Source organism: Telopea speciosissima, chromosome 8, assembly GCF_018873765.1.
Source record: "Telopea speciosissima isolate NSW1024214 ecotype Mountain lineage chromosome 8, Tspe_v1, whole genome shotgun sequence".
Lineage (NCBI taxonomy): Eukaryota > Viridiplantae > Streptophyta > Magnoliopsida > Proteales > Proteaceae > Telopea > Telopea speciosissima.
Genome location: NC_057923.1, coordinates 54376176 through 54393642, shown reverse-complemented (window position 1 = coordinate 54393642; position 17467 = coordinate 54376176). Strand labels below are relative to the sequence as shown.

Sequence of the window (17467 nt, the reverse complement as noted above, 5' to 3'; positions counted from 1 at the left end):
TATGAGCTAAGCCGCATAAGGTCTTTCTTGTTTTATAATTAGAAAACTTTAAAAAAAATTTAAAACCGAATTTGTATTGAAAAGATACGCAAATAACTCCCATGGCCAGTTCCCCTCTTGCACTTTTGTTGATAGCCATTTTACCTGATTTACCGAATTAGTTCAGATCTCTATGGACTTGCTTCGACATTGCCCACTTGATTTCTTGTGAACTTAATCTTATTGTTTGATAAAGGAAAATATATTGATAGGTAGGTGTTTGACACCCAATTGAAGAATTACATAATTCCCTCAATCAGGGAGTGAAAATTGGCCTATCTGTCGAACGCTACATAGACAGGGCCTTCCAGGTTAGGACGTTCGCCACAAGGTTCAAGGTCCTAGAAATATATGAAAATTTACATGAGAGGAAGAGTGGAGCAAGATAGAGAATGTCCTCAATGATCTATTAAATAGAGAGGGGAGCTGTTTTTCCTGGAGCAAGGATGAAAGAGATCACTTTATTTCTAGGATACCATTCCGAAAAGCTAGTGCTTTCAACAATGTCTGTTGCCTCGGAGGACTCAGATTTTGTGAAAATGGGTTGACCATGGTAATCTCTGATTATAATGCCAATGCCACATGCTGAGCTACCTAGTTTCTTGGATGCATCAGAGTTTAGCTTGTAGTAAGGGAGACTAGGTGGATTCCATTTATTTGAAGGACCTCAGATTGAGAACTTTACTGAGAAAAAGATGAATTATTTGTCAAATAATTCGAATAAAGTTAAAAGATGTGAAAAAATTTTGTATTTCTTTTACCTTGGGTGAATAACCCACATGGCATGTTGTATGGAGCCCAAAATTTGTAGGATGAATCATTAGAGGAAAAGTTTTGAATATAAAACTACTAAAAAAAAAAAGGAAAAGTGCCCGTCGATATAAGCTTCCTTTGATGGTTCACAATTTTTTACCACATGGTAGAATGATGTGATACTTCGAGCATTAAGAAAGAAAAAATCATCATTATTATTAGGGAAAGATAGCGTGACTCGTGCCAGACATATCATGAAAGGTGAAAATTTTGGTGAAATTGTCAATTATGTGGGTTTAATTAATTACATGACTTAGTAGTTTGATAAGAGTCTACACATAGTATTATAAATAAGAGAAGTAGTTTTCTGTACGGGAGTGTGGTCTACGCTAGCACTCCTATGTGTCTATCTCTCTCCTTTTTAAAACAAAGGGGTAGAGATATCTTTTCACATGAGGAGGAGAGAGATAGACTCATGGGAGTGCTGGCGTAGGCCACACTTCCGAACAGAGAACTTTCTCCCTATAAATAAATACGGTGCAATTTATGTTAAATATTCATCTCTTCCTCCCACAAAGAAGAGAAATAATGGTTGGTAAATACTCAAATCAAAATTCTTATTGTTGAGTATCTTGCGGTTTCTTAAATATTCATCACTAATATACGTGGTTTAAAATCCTTTGTAGTGCGAGCATCTGGCAGTGCACCACAGTGTGGTCCTGAAAGCTCAACACGTGGAAGAAGCTTCATCCCAGTGCGAGCTCGATGCAAGACAGTTTTCTATTTTTTTTCCCTTTTCTTTCTTCTCGAGCTCGACACCATTGGATGTCACATCTTCCAGCCGAGCTCTATGATCGTATTATAGTGAACCACTAGATTAGGGCTAGGCTGAGGGTTTCCCAAAAAATAATTTCTAACAAATTCCACCCCTACCCCGTCGATGCTTCCGCGTACACTTTCATTTACATTTACTCCCGTGCTGGCCCGTTTTAAGCATTTTTTTAAATCCATAAACCCTAACCTTCTCAATAAACCAGATAAACCCGGCGTCGCCCTGCAGACTGCTGCAGTAGCCTACCCTTCCCTTCTCCTTCCCTCAAGAACCTAAGTAGGGTTTGAAACCGGTTCAATTTTAGGTGCAGAATTGCTATATAGGTTCTAATTGTGAAGTTCGTCTTCTCTGTTTTGCAACAGAGTGCGGAGAAGACGATTCCTCATGTCAAAGATGGAAGTACGAGTGGAAGACGACCTAGTTTGCACCGCCAGCAGTAGATAGTGTCTCGTTTCTTCATTCCTTATTTTGCCCTATCATCACTCTGCATCTACTCGGTGAAAGCCACAAAATGCTTCTCCGGTGTCACTCTGCAGCATTCTGTGGTCACCGGAATTATTTTGTGTTTGGCTCAGAATTCAGAAATCAACCTACATATCATCAAAGGAAAGAAGTGGATTTTCCATTGGGAGTGAACAATCGAGGAAGGGCTGAGTTTGGATATTCTTCTTCTGTGCAGAAGAAGAGTTGGATCACTCATTGCCAGGCATCTAGTGAAGGTCATGACAGTTCCGCTGAGAAGGGTGATTTACCAGTCCATGGACTCTCCGATATAGTTGTGGGAGTCCTGGGGGGAGGTCAGTTGGCTCGCATGATATGTCAGGCAGCTTCTCAGATTGGCATCAAAGTAGCAGTTTTGGATCCACACGAGAACTGTCCAGCAAGTGCGCTTTCCTATTATCATATGGTTGGAAGTTTTGATGATAGTGCTACGGTTCAGGAATTTGCAAAAAGATGTGGAGTATTGACCGTGGAAATTGAACATGTTGATGCAATTACGATAGAGAAACTTGAGCAACAAGGAGTAGATTGCCAGCCCAAAGCCTCTACCATCCAAATAATCCAAGACAAATATCTCCAGAAAGTTCATTTTTCTAAGAATGCAATTCCAGTTCCTGATTTTTTGCAGATAGACGATCTTGAAAGTGCAGAGAAGGCAGGAGATTTATTTGGTTATCCTCTTATGATCAAGAGCAAAAGGCTAGCTTATGATGGGCGTGGAAATGCCGTTGCTCACAGCAAAGAGGAGCTTTCTTCCGCTGTTGCTGCTCTTGGAGGATATAATCGAGGCTTATATGTTGAGAAGTGGGCTCCATTTGTAAAGGAGCTGGCTGTTATTGTGGCAAGGGGAAGAGACAATTCTATTTCATGCTATCCTGTTGTTGAAACTATTCACCAGGATAATATCTGTCACATTGTTAAGGCACCAGCTGATGTACCATGGATGGTCAGAAGCCTGGCTACTGATATTGCAAAAAAGGCCATTAGTTCATTAGAAGGAGCTGGTGTGTTTGCGGTTGAGTTGTTTTTGACAAGGGATGGCCAAATTTTGCTAAATGAAGTAGCTCCTAGACCTCATAATAGTGGGCATCACACAATTGAATCTTGTTTTACTTCACAATTTGAGCAGCATTTGCGTGCTGTTGTCGGTCTTCCTCTTGGTGATCCATCAATGAAAACACCAGCTGCCATCATGTACAATTTACTTGGCGAAGAGGATGGGGAGCCGGGGTTCTATTTGGCAAACCAGCTGATTGGAAGGGCGATGAGAATTCCTAGGGCTTCTGTTCATTGGTATGATAAGCCAGAAATGCGAAAGCAGAGGAAAATGGGCCATGTCACAATTGTGGGCCCATCTCTGGGCATAGTGGAAAGGTGGTTGAATTCAATGCTAAGTGAAGGAAGTCTGGAAGATCAGAATTTCACTGCTCCACATGTTGGTATTATAATGGGCTCTGATTCTGATCTTCCAGTCATGAGGGATGCTGCAAATATTTTGAATTCTCTTGGTGTGCCGATTGAAGTGAGGATAGTTTCAGCACATCGAACCCCTGAACTGATGTACTCTTATGCTTTGTCAGCCCGGGAACGAGGAATTCGGATTATCATTGCTGGTGCTGGTGGTGCTGCCCACTTGCCTGGTATGGTGGCTGCATTGACTCCATTACCTGTTATTGGTGTTCCTGTACGTGCGTCTTCACTGGAGGGGCTTGATTCTCTCTTATCAATTGTTCAGATGCCAAGGGGTGTTCCTGTTGCAACAGTTGCAATAAACAATGCGAGAAACGCAGCTTTGTTAGCAACTAGGATTTTGGCAGTGGGGGATGCTGATTTACAGGCTAGATTAGTCCAATATCAACAAGACATGAAGGATGATGTCTTGAGGAAGGCCGACAAGCTCCAGAAAGATGGTTGGGACGGATATTCAAATCCTTGATCTCGAACATACTTTTTTTGTAAGATTCAAGTGGCTTGAGTAGTTTTAAAATGAATGAAGGAATGAATATCGAATTTTGATTTTATTCTTTGCATGCAATTCGTTATCTCTGATTGACATAGCTTCCTAAATCAGTTCTCCATTAGTTTTTCTTTGTCTTTCTCTCTCTTGATATTTTGTTTGAATATTCTTCAGAGTACAAGGAAATTGAGTTTTAGACTGCATGATTTAGTACCTACGTGAGGAATATACCAGTAGATTTTGATATAAATGAAAATGCAGTGTCAGCCTTTCCATTTGGTTCATGACACCCTATAATGGTAGTTTTTCGGTGATCCACTAACATAAGTTGGTGAACCAGTTTCACAGTCTTTGTTTCAACAGAAAATTATTATCTATGCTAGAATGCGATTACAATTGATGGACGGGTAGAAATAGGCGAGGTTTTCTTGTGTGTGTGTGTTTTTGGGATGGGGTTGGGGAAGCAAACAGTTTGCTACACTGTTCAAGACTGAGAGCTGTGCAGGGGATCAGTTGAGTTGAGTTGTACATTTCTAGGTATGTCCAGCAGGCCATCTACAGTCAGTCTTTTGATCCGTCTGTTCTCTCTCGTATGTCAGGGTACACATATATCTGCCATCACTTCTCTGTATGCGGTTTTTTGTCTTGTTCCAGTTGCTGGTGAAATTGGCTGGTTAACTCAGTGGACATTGATTTTCTACATCCTTACATGATCTTGAGTGGGAGAGTTGCAACTGAATGGGGCCCTACCAGTGGTACCAGTCCGGCTACTTCTTTTCTTCACCTTTTTAATGAACTGGAAGGAATGAGGTTTGATCCTGAATCCTAACTCTGAAGGAGTGGAAAACACCTATAAAAATCTTCTAATTGGGCATTTGTTGAGTACATTTCATCTATTTCTCAGTTTGTCATCTCCTGATGGATGTCACTATGGGAAAGGTCTGAATATTCTTACTGTAAGTATTAAATTGATTCTGGTTTTAGGGTTTTGAGGAAATGAATGCCACTGAAATGACAAAATATTAACTGATCAAAATAATGATGTTTGCTGATTTGGCAGTTGTTCTTGCACATTCAATCTGTATTGGTCAGTGTGACAATATCAAAGTATAAAACCAGCAAGAGGAGGATGGAGAAGACAATGGAGAAGAAGAATTGCTAGAAAGACTAACAATCGATGAGTTTAGGCTTCCCCTCACCAATGCTATTTAAAGAGATACAAAGTTACAATAGAGATTCCTACTCTAACTAGGAAACCAACTAATCAACAAAGAAAACAACTAGGAAAAGAATAAATCTATCTAGAATAAGAAAAAGAACAAATCAAAAGATAACCCTTGATAGGGGGACTCCCCCTATCGTGTTATACAAGGAAACATCCCTGCGGTTGAACACTCAGAATTATGTAGTTATTCGTGAACCTTTTTTTTCTTCCCTGGGGTTCTTTTACAACAAGAATTATTGGAAAGAGGAAAAGATTATGGATACAACGAGCACAATCCAGGAAAAAAAATGCGATACCAAGGATCCCCCCAAAAAGATCCCCTCAACAACCAGAACAAACCTACCACTCCTACATGCCTTCAACGTGAAAAGCAATCCCACTCTCCCTGAGACACCATTACACAGCACCTCCCAAGAGAGAAGTGGATAGAAACACCGCATCGCCGGCTTGAGACACCCTTAAGCTAGCTAGTATTTGTCTGTTGCATCTGCCATTTCAACAACTTAATCTCCTTACCAGTCCCACCTTCAGCTTCAAGATTCCTCCCTCTGCATTTGGACCCATCCTATCCCTAACCTCCAAACGTGTTAAATTTTGGTCCAATACACTTAGTTCCCCAGGGAAATGAACCCAAATCTTTCATTGGTAGAGATGGCATCTGCCACAGATTCCTTGATAGAAGGGCGATCCTTTGTAACACTGGAGCTCTCAGAGGACCATACAAATAATGACTGGTAGAGGTTGTGGACTTGTTTAGACGATGCTTGTAGGTCAGCATGCCGGTTGAGACGCATGATGACGAGATTGGAAGAAGAGATTTCCCTTGCTGGTGCAAAAAGCTTCCAGTATGATCACCATTCGAAGATACGACAGCTGCAACTGGAGTCATAAAAACACAAGCTTATGACTCTATGCAACATCTAGAAGGAGGAAAGGATGAAGGGATGGGAGATGTCATTAGTCATTGCGACAGCCTGTGGATTAATAAGATGGGGGAAATTCTTATGCACAACATCCTCTCCACTTCATCTTTGATTGTGGAAAGGTAATTAGAACAGGATCCTACAATGCCAAGATCAATACCTGGAGAAGGACTCACCTGACCCCATCACCAGAGATGTCTCCAGGGCAGAACGACGAATTGTGAAAGGATCTCTTGTGCTGATAGCAATGACAGCCAAATTATGAGCACCTGGGAATGGGTCTGGAGGATCTTCTAAACCAACAGGAGCTTTTGAGCCTTTGAAAAAAAATAGGAGAATCCCAACCCCTAAAGCCATATGTAGGTGGAGCTGGTTTGATGATTGGACTGAACTCCATTGAACCGAGTTGTTTTGGAGCTGAAAACAACCCTCCTTCAGAAGTTGGGTAAGAGCCTTGAAGATCCATGGTACTTGTAATGGCTCCTTGAGCAATACGACCAGAGCTTACCGACTTAAGCCCATATACCCTGTAATGGGCCCTTGACCATAATAGCAGGTTTCTAGAGATATTACTGGTTTAATAATTAGATAGGTTTTGGGTTCCATCTACTTTATTTCTAGATCCCTCGGGAGGTTGACCAACTGATTCTATATCCATTACCAGCAAAACTTGTGTGAACTCATTGATGAAATTAGGTGCATATAAGCATTATTTGTTACAGGGCTACTATTCCGCCGTGATGTTCTTCTATAGGGGAAAAGGTTCCTTTTTTTTTTTTTTTGGATCCATGTAGCCAACCCCATTAAGTTGGGATAAGCCTGAGTTTGTTGTTCCATGTATTTCTATGCATGCCTACGGTACTCTAGTGACTACAGTGCAATCTCCCATGGCCCTGGATTTTCAAAGCTATGTTTTTCCACGTGGCAAACTCCTGTAGGGCTGAAACTTGATATGTGAGTAGATACATTAGATTAATACATTAGAAAGAGAAATACTGGTTTTCTTCGATTCTATTGATGCCAAGTCATCATTAGAAAGAGAAATACAGAATTAACACAATTATGAGGGGTAGAAAAACACCCATAGAGTGGACATGAGGTTGGCGCTCTTGGGTGCTTTTACCTGCAATATGGAGGTTTAGTTGGAGTGCATATTTTGTTAGTAGGTTGCCATCACCTTGACTTGAGGTTGGCGCCTTGGGTGCTTTAACCTGCAATATGGAACCTTAGTTGGTGTGCATATTTTGTAAGTAGGTTGCCCCCATCACCTTGACTCATGTTGTAAATCCAATGGATAGTGTGCCATGAAATTCGACATGTTCACTACCCAAGGGTTGCTCTATTATGCAACAGTTGGGACTGTCCATTTCAATCTTCCACATGGCAGATAGGCACTCACCTAAGGATTCGTCTGTAGGGGTGCTCACCTGGAGAAAACTTTATAACTATAATAACAAAAGAGGAAGAAGAAATTTGGCAGCTATAATCTGTTGCTAATCACCAGCCCCTTAGAAGCATTTGCATGATATGGCATAATTGAATGTGATTATCGATCCATGCTTCTGTTAGAAGCTGATCTTTGGATCCAGAGGTTCTATTTTTTCTATAATTGCTTCTTTTAGATTTCTAAGAATTCTAGTTACTTATCAGGGATCATATTTTATGATTTCTTGTGGACTTGATTTAATGTCTTTAAAATCTTTGATCTTGAATCTAAATAATCTCAATGGGCAATCTGAGTAGTGTTTTTACCTTTCGGACGTAATTGTAAAAAGGATGAACCTCATTTTGGGCGGATGTCCGGTTTATGGCTGCCTGATTGTGAATATTACAATAAATAAAGTTCATGAAGATGTCCTTGTTAATTGCCTATGGTCCATAATCCTTTATCTGATGACATGTTGCATGCACATCAATGGACCATGACCAAACTTATTTTCTTATCTGTTGGTTCCAGTGATGATATATATATACAACAACCAAAAACTCAGCCTTATCCCAACTTAATGGGGTTGGCTACATGGATCCAACAAAACAAAGTAGAGAAAACTAAGGTCTAAAAAAGAAAAAGGGGGATGAAGAGATGGGAAAAGAGGGATGGGGAATGAGATGAGAAATGAAAAACGGAAAATGACAGATGAAGGATGGAAAAAACAGAAAAATGAAAGGAAGAAGAAGGAGGCACAGCCCAGCAAGTCAGGAGAATCTCAGCTAAATGGGGTCTGCAACGTGGATCCTAGCCCTCCAACAAGCTCTATCCGAGGTCATACTTGGTACAAGACCCAAACAATGCATGTCCTTCCTCACAACTTCTCCTATGGTCATTTAGGCCTGCCCTTAGTTCTTTTAGCTCTTTCAATCGGAATCATATCACTGCTCCTTACTGGGGTGTCCCTAGGCCTCCGTTGAACATGACCGTACCATCTCAAACGGCTTTCTCGGAGCTTGTCATTGATCGGGGCAGCTCCCAAGTCAGCTCTAATACGATCATTTCGTACCTTATCCTTCCTATTTTTTTCGCATATCCATCTTAACATCTTCCTCTCTGCTACACATAGCTTCTCAATATGGTACTTCTTAACTGCCCAACATTCAGCCCCATACATCATTGCCGGTCGTACAACATAACCTATAGAACTATCCTTTAAGCTTTAAAGGAATATGTTGGTCATATGGTACTCCGGATGCACCTCTCCACTTCAATCATCCCACTTTAATTCACTGTGAAACATCATCCTCTATGTCACCTTCTTTATTTATATTGACCCCAGATATCTAAAATAGTCACTTTGCAGTATCTCTCTTTCCTCAATTCGCACCATGTCAATATCCATCATAGTGTGACTACAATTACACATCATATACTTCGTCTTCGTTTTATTAATCTTAAAGCCACTTGTTTCCAAGGTTGATCTCCATAGTTCTAACTTAGCGTTAATCCCTTATTTTGTCTCATCCACCAAAACGATATCATCGGCAAAGAGCATACACTACACGGGACCTCGTCTGGAATGCTCTTGGTTAGGTCGTCCATGATAAGCGCAAATAAATAAGGGCTCAAGGAAGTCCTATTATTGAAATAGATAAGCGCATATATATAAACTTTTTGGGGGTCAATTAATTTTGCAATGTGGTATGACAGCATGTCTTATACTTTTCTCCTGAAAGGAAGTCCTCTTATTGATTGTTACTAATGAAAATCCTTGCCTGGCTTATTTGAATTCATATTTCTTTTTGTTTAGTTTGGTGTTAGGCTGCCATTTGGAGGAAAATTTTTTTTTCCCAGAGAAGTATGACTTGAAGAACACATATATGTACGATCAGCCATTCAACATTTTAAATTTTATTTCTGTTGATAGAATTGGTGAGAATTATCTTTGGCTTATGATAATATGCTCCTTATTTGTAGGGATAGAATACTTCCACCAGGTTTTTCTGATAATCACAGCCTGTTGGTTGTTTTGTCCAAAAATAAAGGTATATCTCACCAAATCTAAGATTTCACTGTATGACAGACATGTCTGCCTTTTATATTGTAGTTAACTTTTTGTAGATCCTCAGTCTCCTCTCCATTCGAAGATTGGATTCACTCAAACAATCACTGGGATGGAGGAGCAAATAATGGTATGTGTCACTCTGCATTTCCCTTTAATAGTGAAGTGGAAATATTTATTGAGATGTTGAAAATCAGTGGCAACTAATTGATGCTGGCTACCATTTCAAATTCAACCTTTCATTATCCTTTGGCAGGTTCTTTTGAAAACTGAAATTATGTAGAAGGTGCCTTGATTCATGTGATTTACGTTGAGTTTATTTTGATTGCTGTTGGATAGCTGAGGAAATGACTGCTTTGTAATTTTCTGCACCAGTGGGTAAAAAGTAGCTGGTCTCAATTTCTGGAAAGGTGCAAAGACAACTGAAGGTTTAGGTACAAGTAGGGTTAGGTTTTAGGATGAAATACTTTGGGATTATTAGATGATATTAAGGGTGTAAATGGAAGAGTTTGAATGATGGATGGACAGTCTATAGGCATACTTTCTTTGTAGATCACTAAATCTAGCAAGAAATAATGGCTAGAAAAGTATAAATCAAGGTTTGAGATTGAATCCAGTTGAGGGATTAATAGTTTTGTTGTGTAATTCCAAATAGACTATACAGCTGGAAAAGTTTTCAAACTTCTTGATTTGGGTGATTAGTAAGAGTTCTCCCGGCTATGGTTATGGAATCCTGTTCTAGGATAGTCATTGGGGTAACATTCGTGGAGGGTTTGCAAGGAATGGTTTAAGAGACTGAAAAGAAGATTAAATATTGGCAAGGGATTGATGGCATCAGGGGGAAGTCAATGAAGGGCATAGTAAAGTACGAAGTGTGCAGGAAAAATTGAGAGAATAAAATTCTGTGAGCTTAACTTTACTTACCAGAGTTAAGTATAGCAACCCCACCCCCCTTTTGACTCCAAAAGGACACGATGTATTGTTTTCCAGACACAAACACACAATAAAATTTCTGACAGCTAATCTGATTTGTCCCATAGAAATGTGATAAAATTGGTTATGATGCTTTCTCTTAATGCTGGAAGGTCCTTACTTCTTATCCTACAAGGAATCCTTGGAAGACAAACGCCTTAACTAACTATTATGAACCAGACGAATATAACTTGATTTAAATTCAAATTATAGACATTAAAAGAGAATCTAGACTGAACCAAAGCTGGACCCGAAAACAAAATTACAAAAAAGCCATACAAAATAACATGTGATGGAAAAAACAGCAAGGAAAAAAGATTTATCTTGGATGGTGGATGCCTGAGGCACCAAGAGGCTGTACAGAAGGTCAAATATGCTATTACCTTGGAGTTGCTCTGGTCGTAATCCTAGTAATCCTGCTGCCCAAATTCGTTTGGTCAAAGGACACGATAGAAATAATTGCCAATCAGTTTCCTTTTCCAAAGAGCAAAACACACAGGTTTCCTCAACAGGGAGAAAATGTTTCAGCTTCCCTTTTGTAGAGATACCACCATTCAAAAGTTCCCAAGCAAACAACCGAAATTTAGGATCTACCTTTGTTTTCCATAACTACCCATTCAATCTTTACTTCAACAGAATAACTAAAACAAAGATGAGTATTACAGAACTACCCAAAACAGTGTTTTCGTATATGGTACTCCTTTGTATATCTATGAATTGGACTCTTTTGTCCACCCTTGTGGTCTGCCCTCCATCTCCAACCAATGATGCCGTGCTTGAGTCTAGATGACAGTGTGAAAGGGCATCAGGATTAATGGGGCATTGTAATTGTGCTGAAGAAGGCCAGAGGAAACGGTGATAGACATTCAGCACAGAAACGGCAGCTCCATCTCCAACCATAACCCCACCAGAAACACCGTCGACGGATCCATCTCCAGTGTGCCCATTTTGGAGTGGATCTCACACACTCCGCCTTCCAAGTGGGAACAGAGGGAGTCAGACCTTGCCCTGTAGAATTGCTTTCCCTGCCGTGGACAACACTACGACATAGCTCAGCCAAATTGGATGGTTGGGGAGAGAGACGTGGGTGGGTTGGGGCGATGCCCCTGTTTTAGGTGGTTAATCATCTAAAAACTGCGACATGGGTTCCCACATTTCCAACAGAATTCACATCTATTTACTAATGAGGGTGGTTAATCATCTAATCAACTGCACAGGCTTCAATTACCCAAATGAAAAATTTTGAATTGAAAGGAGCTGTCGATTTCAACGATATGGATGGTACGTTCTTCCAGCAAAGCTAACATCTTCACTGTTACAAATAGTTCACAAAGCTTTCCACCAGAGTTGCAGATGAATAAGGGATAAATAGTCGCGGGTGAAGAATAGGGGAGGGGTAATCAACTGTTGTTTCCAGACCATTGCAATGATTTTGCAGAAGAATAAGGGCTCAACAGTCGCTGCCAGAGAAAGGGATGTGAGCATTTTCAAGTGCTGATTACAGTACTTCGCATAGAAATAATAGATAAACAAAAGTTCAACAATCACTGGCAAAGAGAGGGCATTGGGTGTTGCAGATGGAATGCTACTATTGATGTTTTCTTCTAAGCTATCAATCATCTTTCCCTAATAGTTGTCATTGGATTGATTTTGCAGCAGAAAAAGGGCTAAACAAACTCTGGCAGAGAAAGGGAAGAGGCACTTTCAAGTGTTGATAACAGTACTTGTTGATCATCTTTTCAACTAATAGTAGCCATCAGATTTAAAAATAGATGATACGCAATGGGTTGTCTCCAACGCAAATAGGGAACTGCAGTGGCAACTCGCCGAAGAGGATGTCTTTGATGAATTGTCTATGATAATGAGAAATCGGGGATGCAGATATTGGATGAGAGGTGGTCCCTTGAGCAATGTTATCAGAGAGAAGAGGGGTTTGGTTGGTATTTAAGCGGCAAGTGGGAGAGGAATTTAAAAAAAAAATCATTTAGAGAGAGAGAGAGAGAGATGACAATGATGCCCAACTCTATACAATCTCGGGCTTTGTCTATCCTCACCGGTGAAGACGATGATGATATCCCCAAGACTATCAAAGACCCTGGGCCGTGTAAGGGCAAGCTGTCGAGTGCACTGGTAGGGGTGTTGCCAGCAATGGAGCCCCTTGGACATTGTGGCAGTGAGAAAAGACGGTGGCTTGCGGCAGGGTGGTGGGAGGAGAGAAAGATTGAGGGAAACTGAGGGCCAAAAATGTCAAAGAAACAATGAACGTTACCTGGGTGCATGAGGTGCACTGCCCCTTTGCCCAGACACAGGGGTGTGCAAAATGACCGCTGTGTTTCCATGGAAAGGCAGAATTTCCCGAGGACACGAAGTTCACTTCGCATGCCACTGTGTTTGGGCGTGAGGCCAGCTCACCGCACACACCCAGTTTGCGTTCTGTTCCCCTAATAATATAGTATTTATTATTACTCCCCCTATAGAACTCCAGACCTCTACTTCCTTGGTTGCGCTCCATCATCTTTCTCTACAAAAAGGTTTCAACGAATTCTGCTCCTTCCTCAGTGGGTCTTATCCCATTTTCCTCAACCAGATCAATAATCTGTTTTGTGGGTAGTTGGTTGCCTTTCACATTAGTCAACCAAAATTTGATTCAAATCTTCTCTATTGGTGGTGGTGGTTAATCTACCACTTTCCTCACCTAACCCAAAATCTTTCTTTTGGAGTAGTCTTTCACTTTTTCTAACAAGATCAACAACCCAGGATGCTGTGCCTTTTGTAGATTGTCAGAGGTTGAGATGGCTGTAACTACTGGCATTCAATTTGATGTTCAAGTTGAGAAGATCAACTGTGACATCATGGAAGAAAGAAAAAGGAGACAGAGAAACTGAAGAAGACATGTGATACAACAGAGAAAGAGAGAAAAATACCTACAACTAGGAGCATTTCTGGTACTAATTTCTCAGTGACTTGATGTTGGTTTAAATTGGAAATCCAGACATGAAGAATCCTAACAAGAAGCAGTTCTGAGTAAGTATTTCTCCCAATATGTTACAGGAAAACCAGAACAACCCTTAAAACAGCCTCTGTTATTAAACTTGAAGCATTTATATGATCATAAGACAAGGATGATCCATTCATATATGCTGTGGGGACAATTAAATTACAAAAGGACATGAGGGAACAAAAAAGTTAAAATAAGAATTGCAGATCATAGGACAACTCCATCTCAGCAGTTGGTTCAAACTCTTAGAGATCTACTGAATGTCTTGTAAGAAGACAAGCTATTCTTTGGATCTTGCTCTTCCCTTCTTCCAGACTTTCTACCAAAAATTGGTCTGATCAGCTTCTTCATGATCTTCAACAATCTTGTACGTTTTCCTTGTCGAACTTGTGACACCATTGGTTGTGGTTGAGAGCCTTGGGGCGCCAGGGATCGAATCACGTTGGGCTCCGAAAGACTCCTGCCTAATATGGTCTGATTAAGTTTGATCTCAAATGTGAGCCGTTCAAATTGATCGAACAATGAACTATGTTCATCCCCAAATCTTCTATGACTTCCTTCCATCACCAAAGATAATCTCAGTGACTTTTAAGTCTTTAGAAACTCTCTCTTCTACATATATATATCCAAGAAAAGTTAGGCACTTAAGGCAGTTGTTCCAGCTTGAAAAGTATTGAGTCAAGTTTATGGCCAATACACTTCTGAAGAAACCTTAACATTCACAAAAGAATATCAGAAAATGAAAAAGTAAAGCCGTTTTCAACCTTAGATATCAATTGTGGAGATGCATGGGGTTGAGTCTTGTGGAGACTTAATAAGAGAATTTTCTCCAACCAAGGATTGAAGCAACACCATAAAGCCATTAATGGTAAAGCTAAACTGTTTAGTAACTTTATTCTTGTTTGCATCACAAAGAAATCCATTTGGTCTCCATTTGGTCCTTTAGAATGCTGTCTCAATCTTTTGTTTCTTCTTCTTTTCCTTTATGAGATTTTTAAAAAAAAAAATGTAATTTTCCTTTACAAAGACTTACTCCACACAGAAGTAACAAAGTTTAGGCCCTTAAAAGTTAGAACATACCTATAAAAAATTCTTCTTCTTTTTTTTTTTCCTTTTTGGTACAAATCTATACGGGTATCTATACTGATATGACCAATATGTATCGGTATCCGTCAAGACCAATAAGGGTATTTGTACTGATATTTATGATGGGTCATCATACCAATCTTTACCTTTAAATTTTTAAAGGGTTTAATCAACTTTTAGTATTTCATCCAAAAATCAAAATTGTTTTTAATAAAAAGTGAAGGTGAAACCGTTTGGTATGACCAATATGCATTGGTATCTGTCGAGACCAATACAGGTATCTATACTGATATTTATGATGGGTCATCATACCAACCTTTACCTCTAAAATTTTTAAGGGTTTAATCAACTCTTAGTATTTTGAATAGAACGATGGTAAGAGGAAATTCCTACTTCTACTCCCCCCCCTCCCTAAAATAATTAAATTCTTTCTACAAAAAAAAAAAACTTAAATTCTCGCTTCAAATGAATTAGTTTTGAGGGTATTTTAAAAAACATACAATTCCATAGACATTCCTATTTTGAGGGGAATGTTGGCTCTTATGATCCAAGCCATTGAATTAGTGGGGTCTATACCATAGCGTGGGGCTCCTCTGTAGCGTGACACAGCGTGTAGAGCACATTCGACAGTCTGAAGTGCATGGGCACGCAGCCCAACAACCCACCTATGTGTTGGGCTGCGTGCCCGTGCGTTGCAGACCGTTGGATGGTGCACTACATGCTATGCCGTGCTACAGAGGACCCAAATCCCTATACCATCTTTGCCTGAGTGGGTCCCATTGTTTTAGTACCAAATAAATATTTTAATTTTAATTAATTTGCATTTACATTGATATAAGTGATAGTTTGTCAAGAGGTACGACCTCAAAGTGTTCACGACTAGGGACAAAGTTGGGCTCTCTGTTTGCATGGTTGTTGTATTGTGTTATTTGAGAATGGAGATTCCAGATACAAATGTGGGTACACTTTTGTCTGTGAATTAGACTCGATCATTCGAGAACCCAACATGGTCTACTGTTGGATATTTAATGTAAAAGGGTTCTGCATCTCGGTGTAGGTCTAGGGATGTGTGCGGCGTAGCCCAACGGTTGGCAGCACCCTGGGCTCCCCGGAGACGAGCTAAATTCTTGATGCCTTCATACGACCGACTATACATCACTATGTTGAGTCCACTGTGTTTGCCTGTGGACGAAAGTGATGCTTAATAAGAAATCCACTTCCCGTGTATAAATACTTAGGGCATTTAAGACTAAGCCATATTGGAGTATATAGGATGAACAGGTTAGTAAAGGATGAACCATTGAAAAATCTAATGGTAGAACCTTATCCGATGCGGGAGTCTTGTTTACAAGGCAAAATGATCAAGATCCCTTTTCCAAAAGAGTAGAAGAGCCAGTTGGGTGTTAGAGTTAGTCTATTTCTATGTATGTGGTCTGATGAATATTTAGGCCCAATATGGATAGGAATACTTTATCACTGTTATTGATGACTACTACCATTTTGGATACGTTTATCTAATGCATCTTAAATTTGAAGCTTTTGAAAAGTTCAAGGAATTCGAGCTGAAGTTGAAAACTAATTAGCCAAACGAATCAAATGCCTTGGATTTGATCGAGGTGAGAAGTGCTTATTTGATGTTTTTGCTGACTACATAAAAGAGAATGGAATTTTGTTACAATTGATTGCTCCTGCGACATCACAACAATATGATGTCTCAGAGAGAAGGAATCAAACTTTGTTGGATGTGGTCCACTTCATGCTCATTTACTCCGGGTCGTAGAACAAAAGATTGTTGTTAGTATGTATACAACATTCCAAGAAGAAGACCTAGTTAGTCCATGATATGATCCTATAGACATTAGAGAGGCTACTCCACGATATGATCCTATAGACATTAGTGAGCTGTCTATTGACTCCGTTCGTACCAATTATAATTCAACTTGACACTATCACTTTTGTTACTGTGGAACAACCTGACAAACCTTGATGAAGTGGGAGGTCTATTAGACCTCTAGTTCTTTATACTCTTCTCCCAAAGGATGACGGAAAAGGTGGAAGAATTCTACATGATATCTGATTCATTGGATTTGAATCCCAACACTTACTCTGAGGCAGTTAAGGATGTTAACACAAGATCACTGGATTGAAGTTATGCAATATGATTTTGAATATATGGATACCAACAAAGTTTGAACTCCTGTGGATTCACCTGAAGGCGTAAAGCCCATTGGATGTAAGTGAATTTTTAAGGAGAAGAAAGATGGGGGTAGGAAAGTAGTGACATTCAAAACAAGATTAGTAGCGAAAGGTTATAATCAACGTGAAAGGATGGATTATGATGAAACCTTTTTTACTAATAGCGATTATTAAATCCATTCGAATTTTATTATCACTAGTTGCATATTATGATTATGAATTTGGCAAATGGACACACAAACCGCCTTTCTGAATGAACATCTTAAGGAAGATATCTATCTGGAACATCAAGAGGGGTGTATTTCTTAGAGAGAAGAAACCAAAACATGCAAGTTATTGAGGTCCATTAATGGCCTCAAGCAAAATTCAACAAGCTAAGACATACGTTTTGATCAAATAGTCAAAACGTTTGGTTTTGATCACAACATTGATGAACCATGCATTTATAAGAAGACCTGTGATAAGAGAGAGGGTTGAACACGCTGTCAGCT

General features: G+C 39.8%; 1 protein-coding gene across 1 annotated transcript; it reads left to right on the top strand.

Annotated features, from left to right (window-relative positions):
- The first annotated feature begins 2125 nt into the window (after positions 1 to 2125).
- LOC122671416 (phosphoribosylaminoimidazole carboxylase, chloroplastic-like) lies at positions 2126 to 4160 on the top strand. Its single transcript, XM_043868612.1, has one exon. The coding sequence runs from the start codon at positions 2136 to 2138 to the stop codon at positions 4059 to 4061; it is 1926 nt and encodes a 641-aa protein (XP_043724547.1). The 5' UTR covers positions 2126 to 2135; the 3' UTR covers positions 4062 to 4160.
- Positions 4161 to 17467: the final 13307 nt, after the last annotated feature.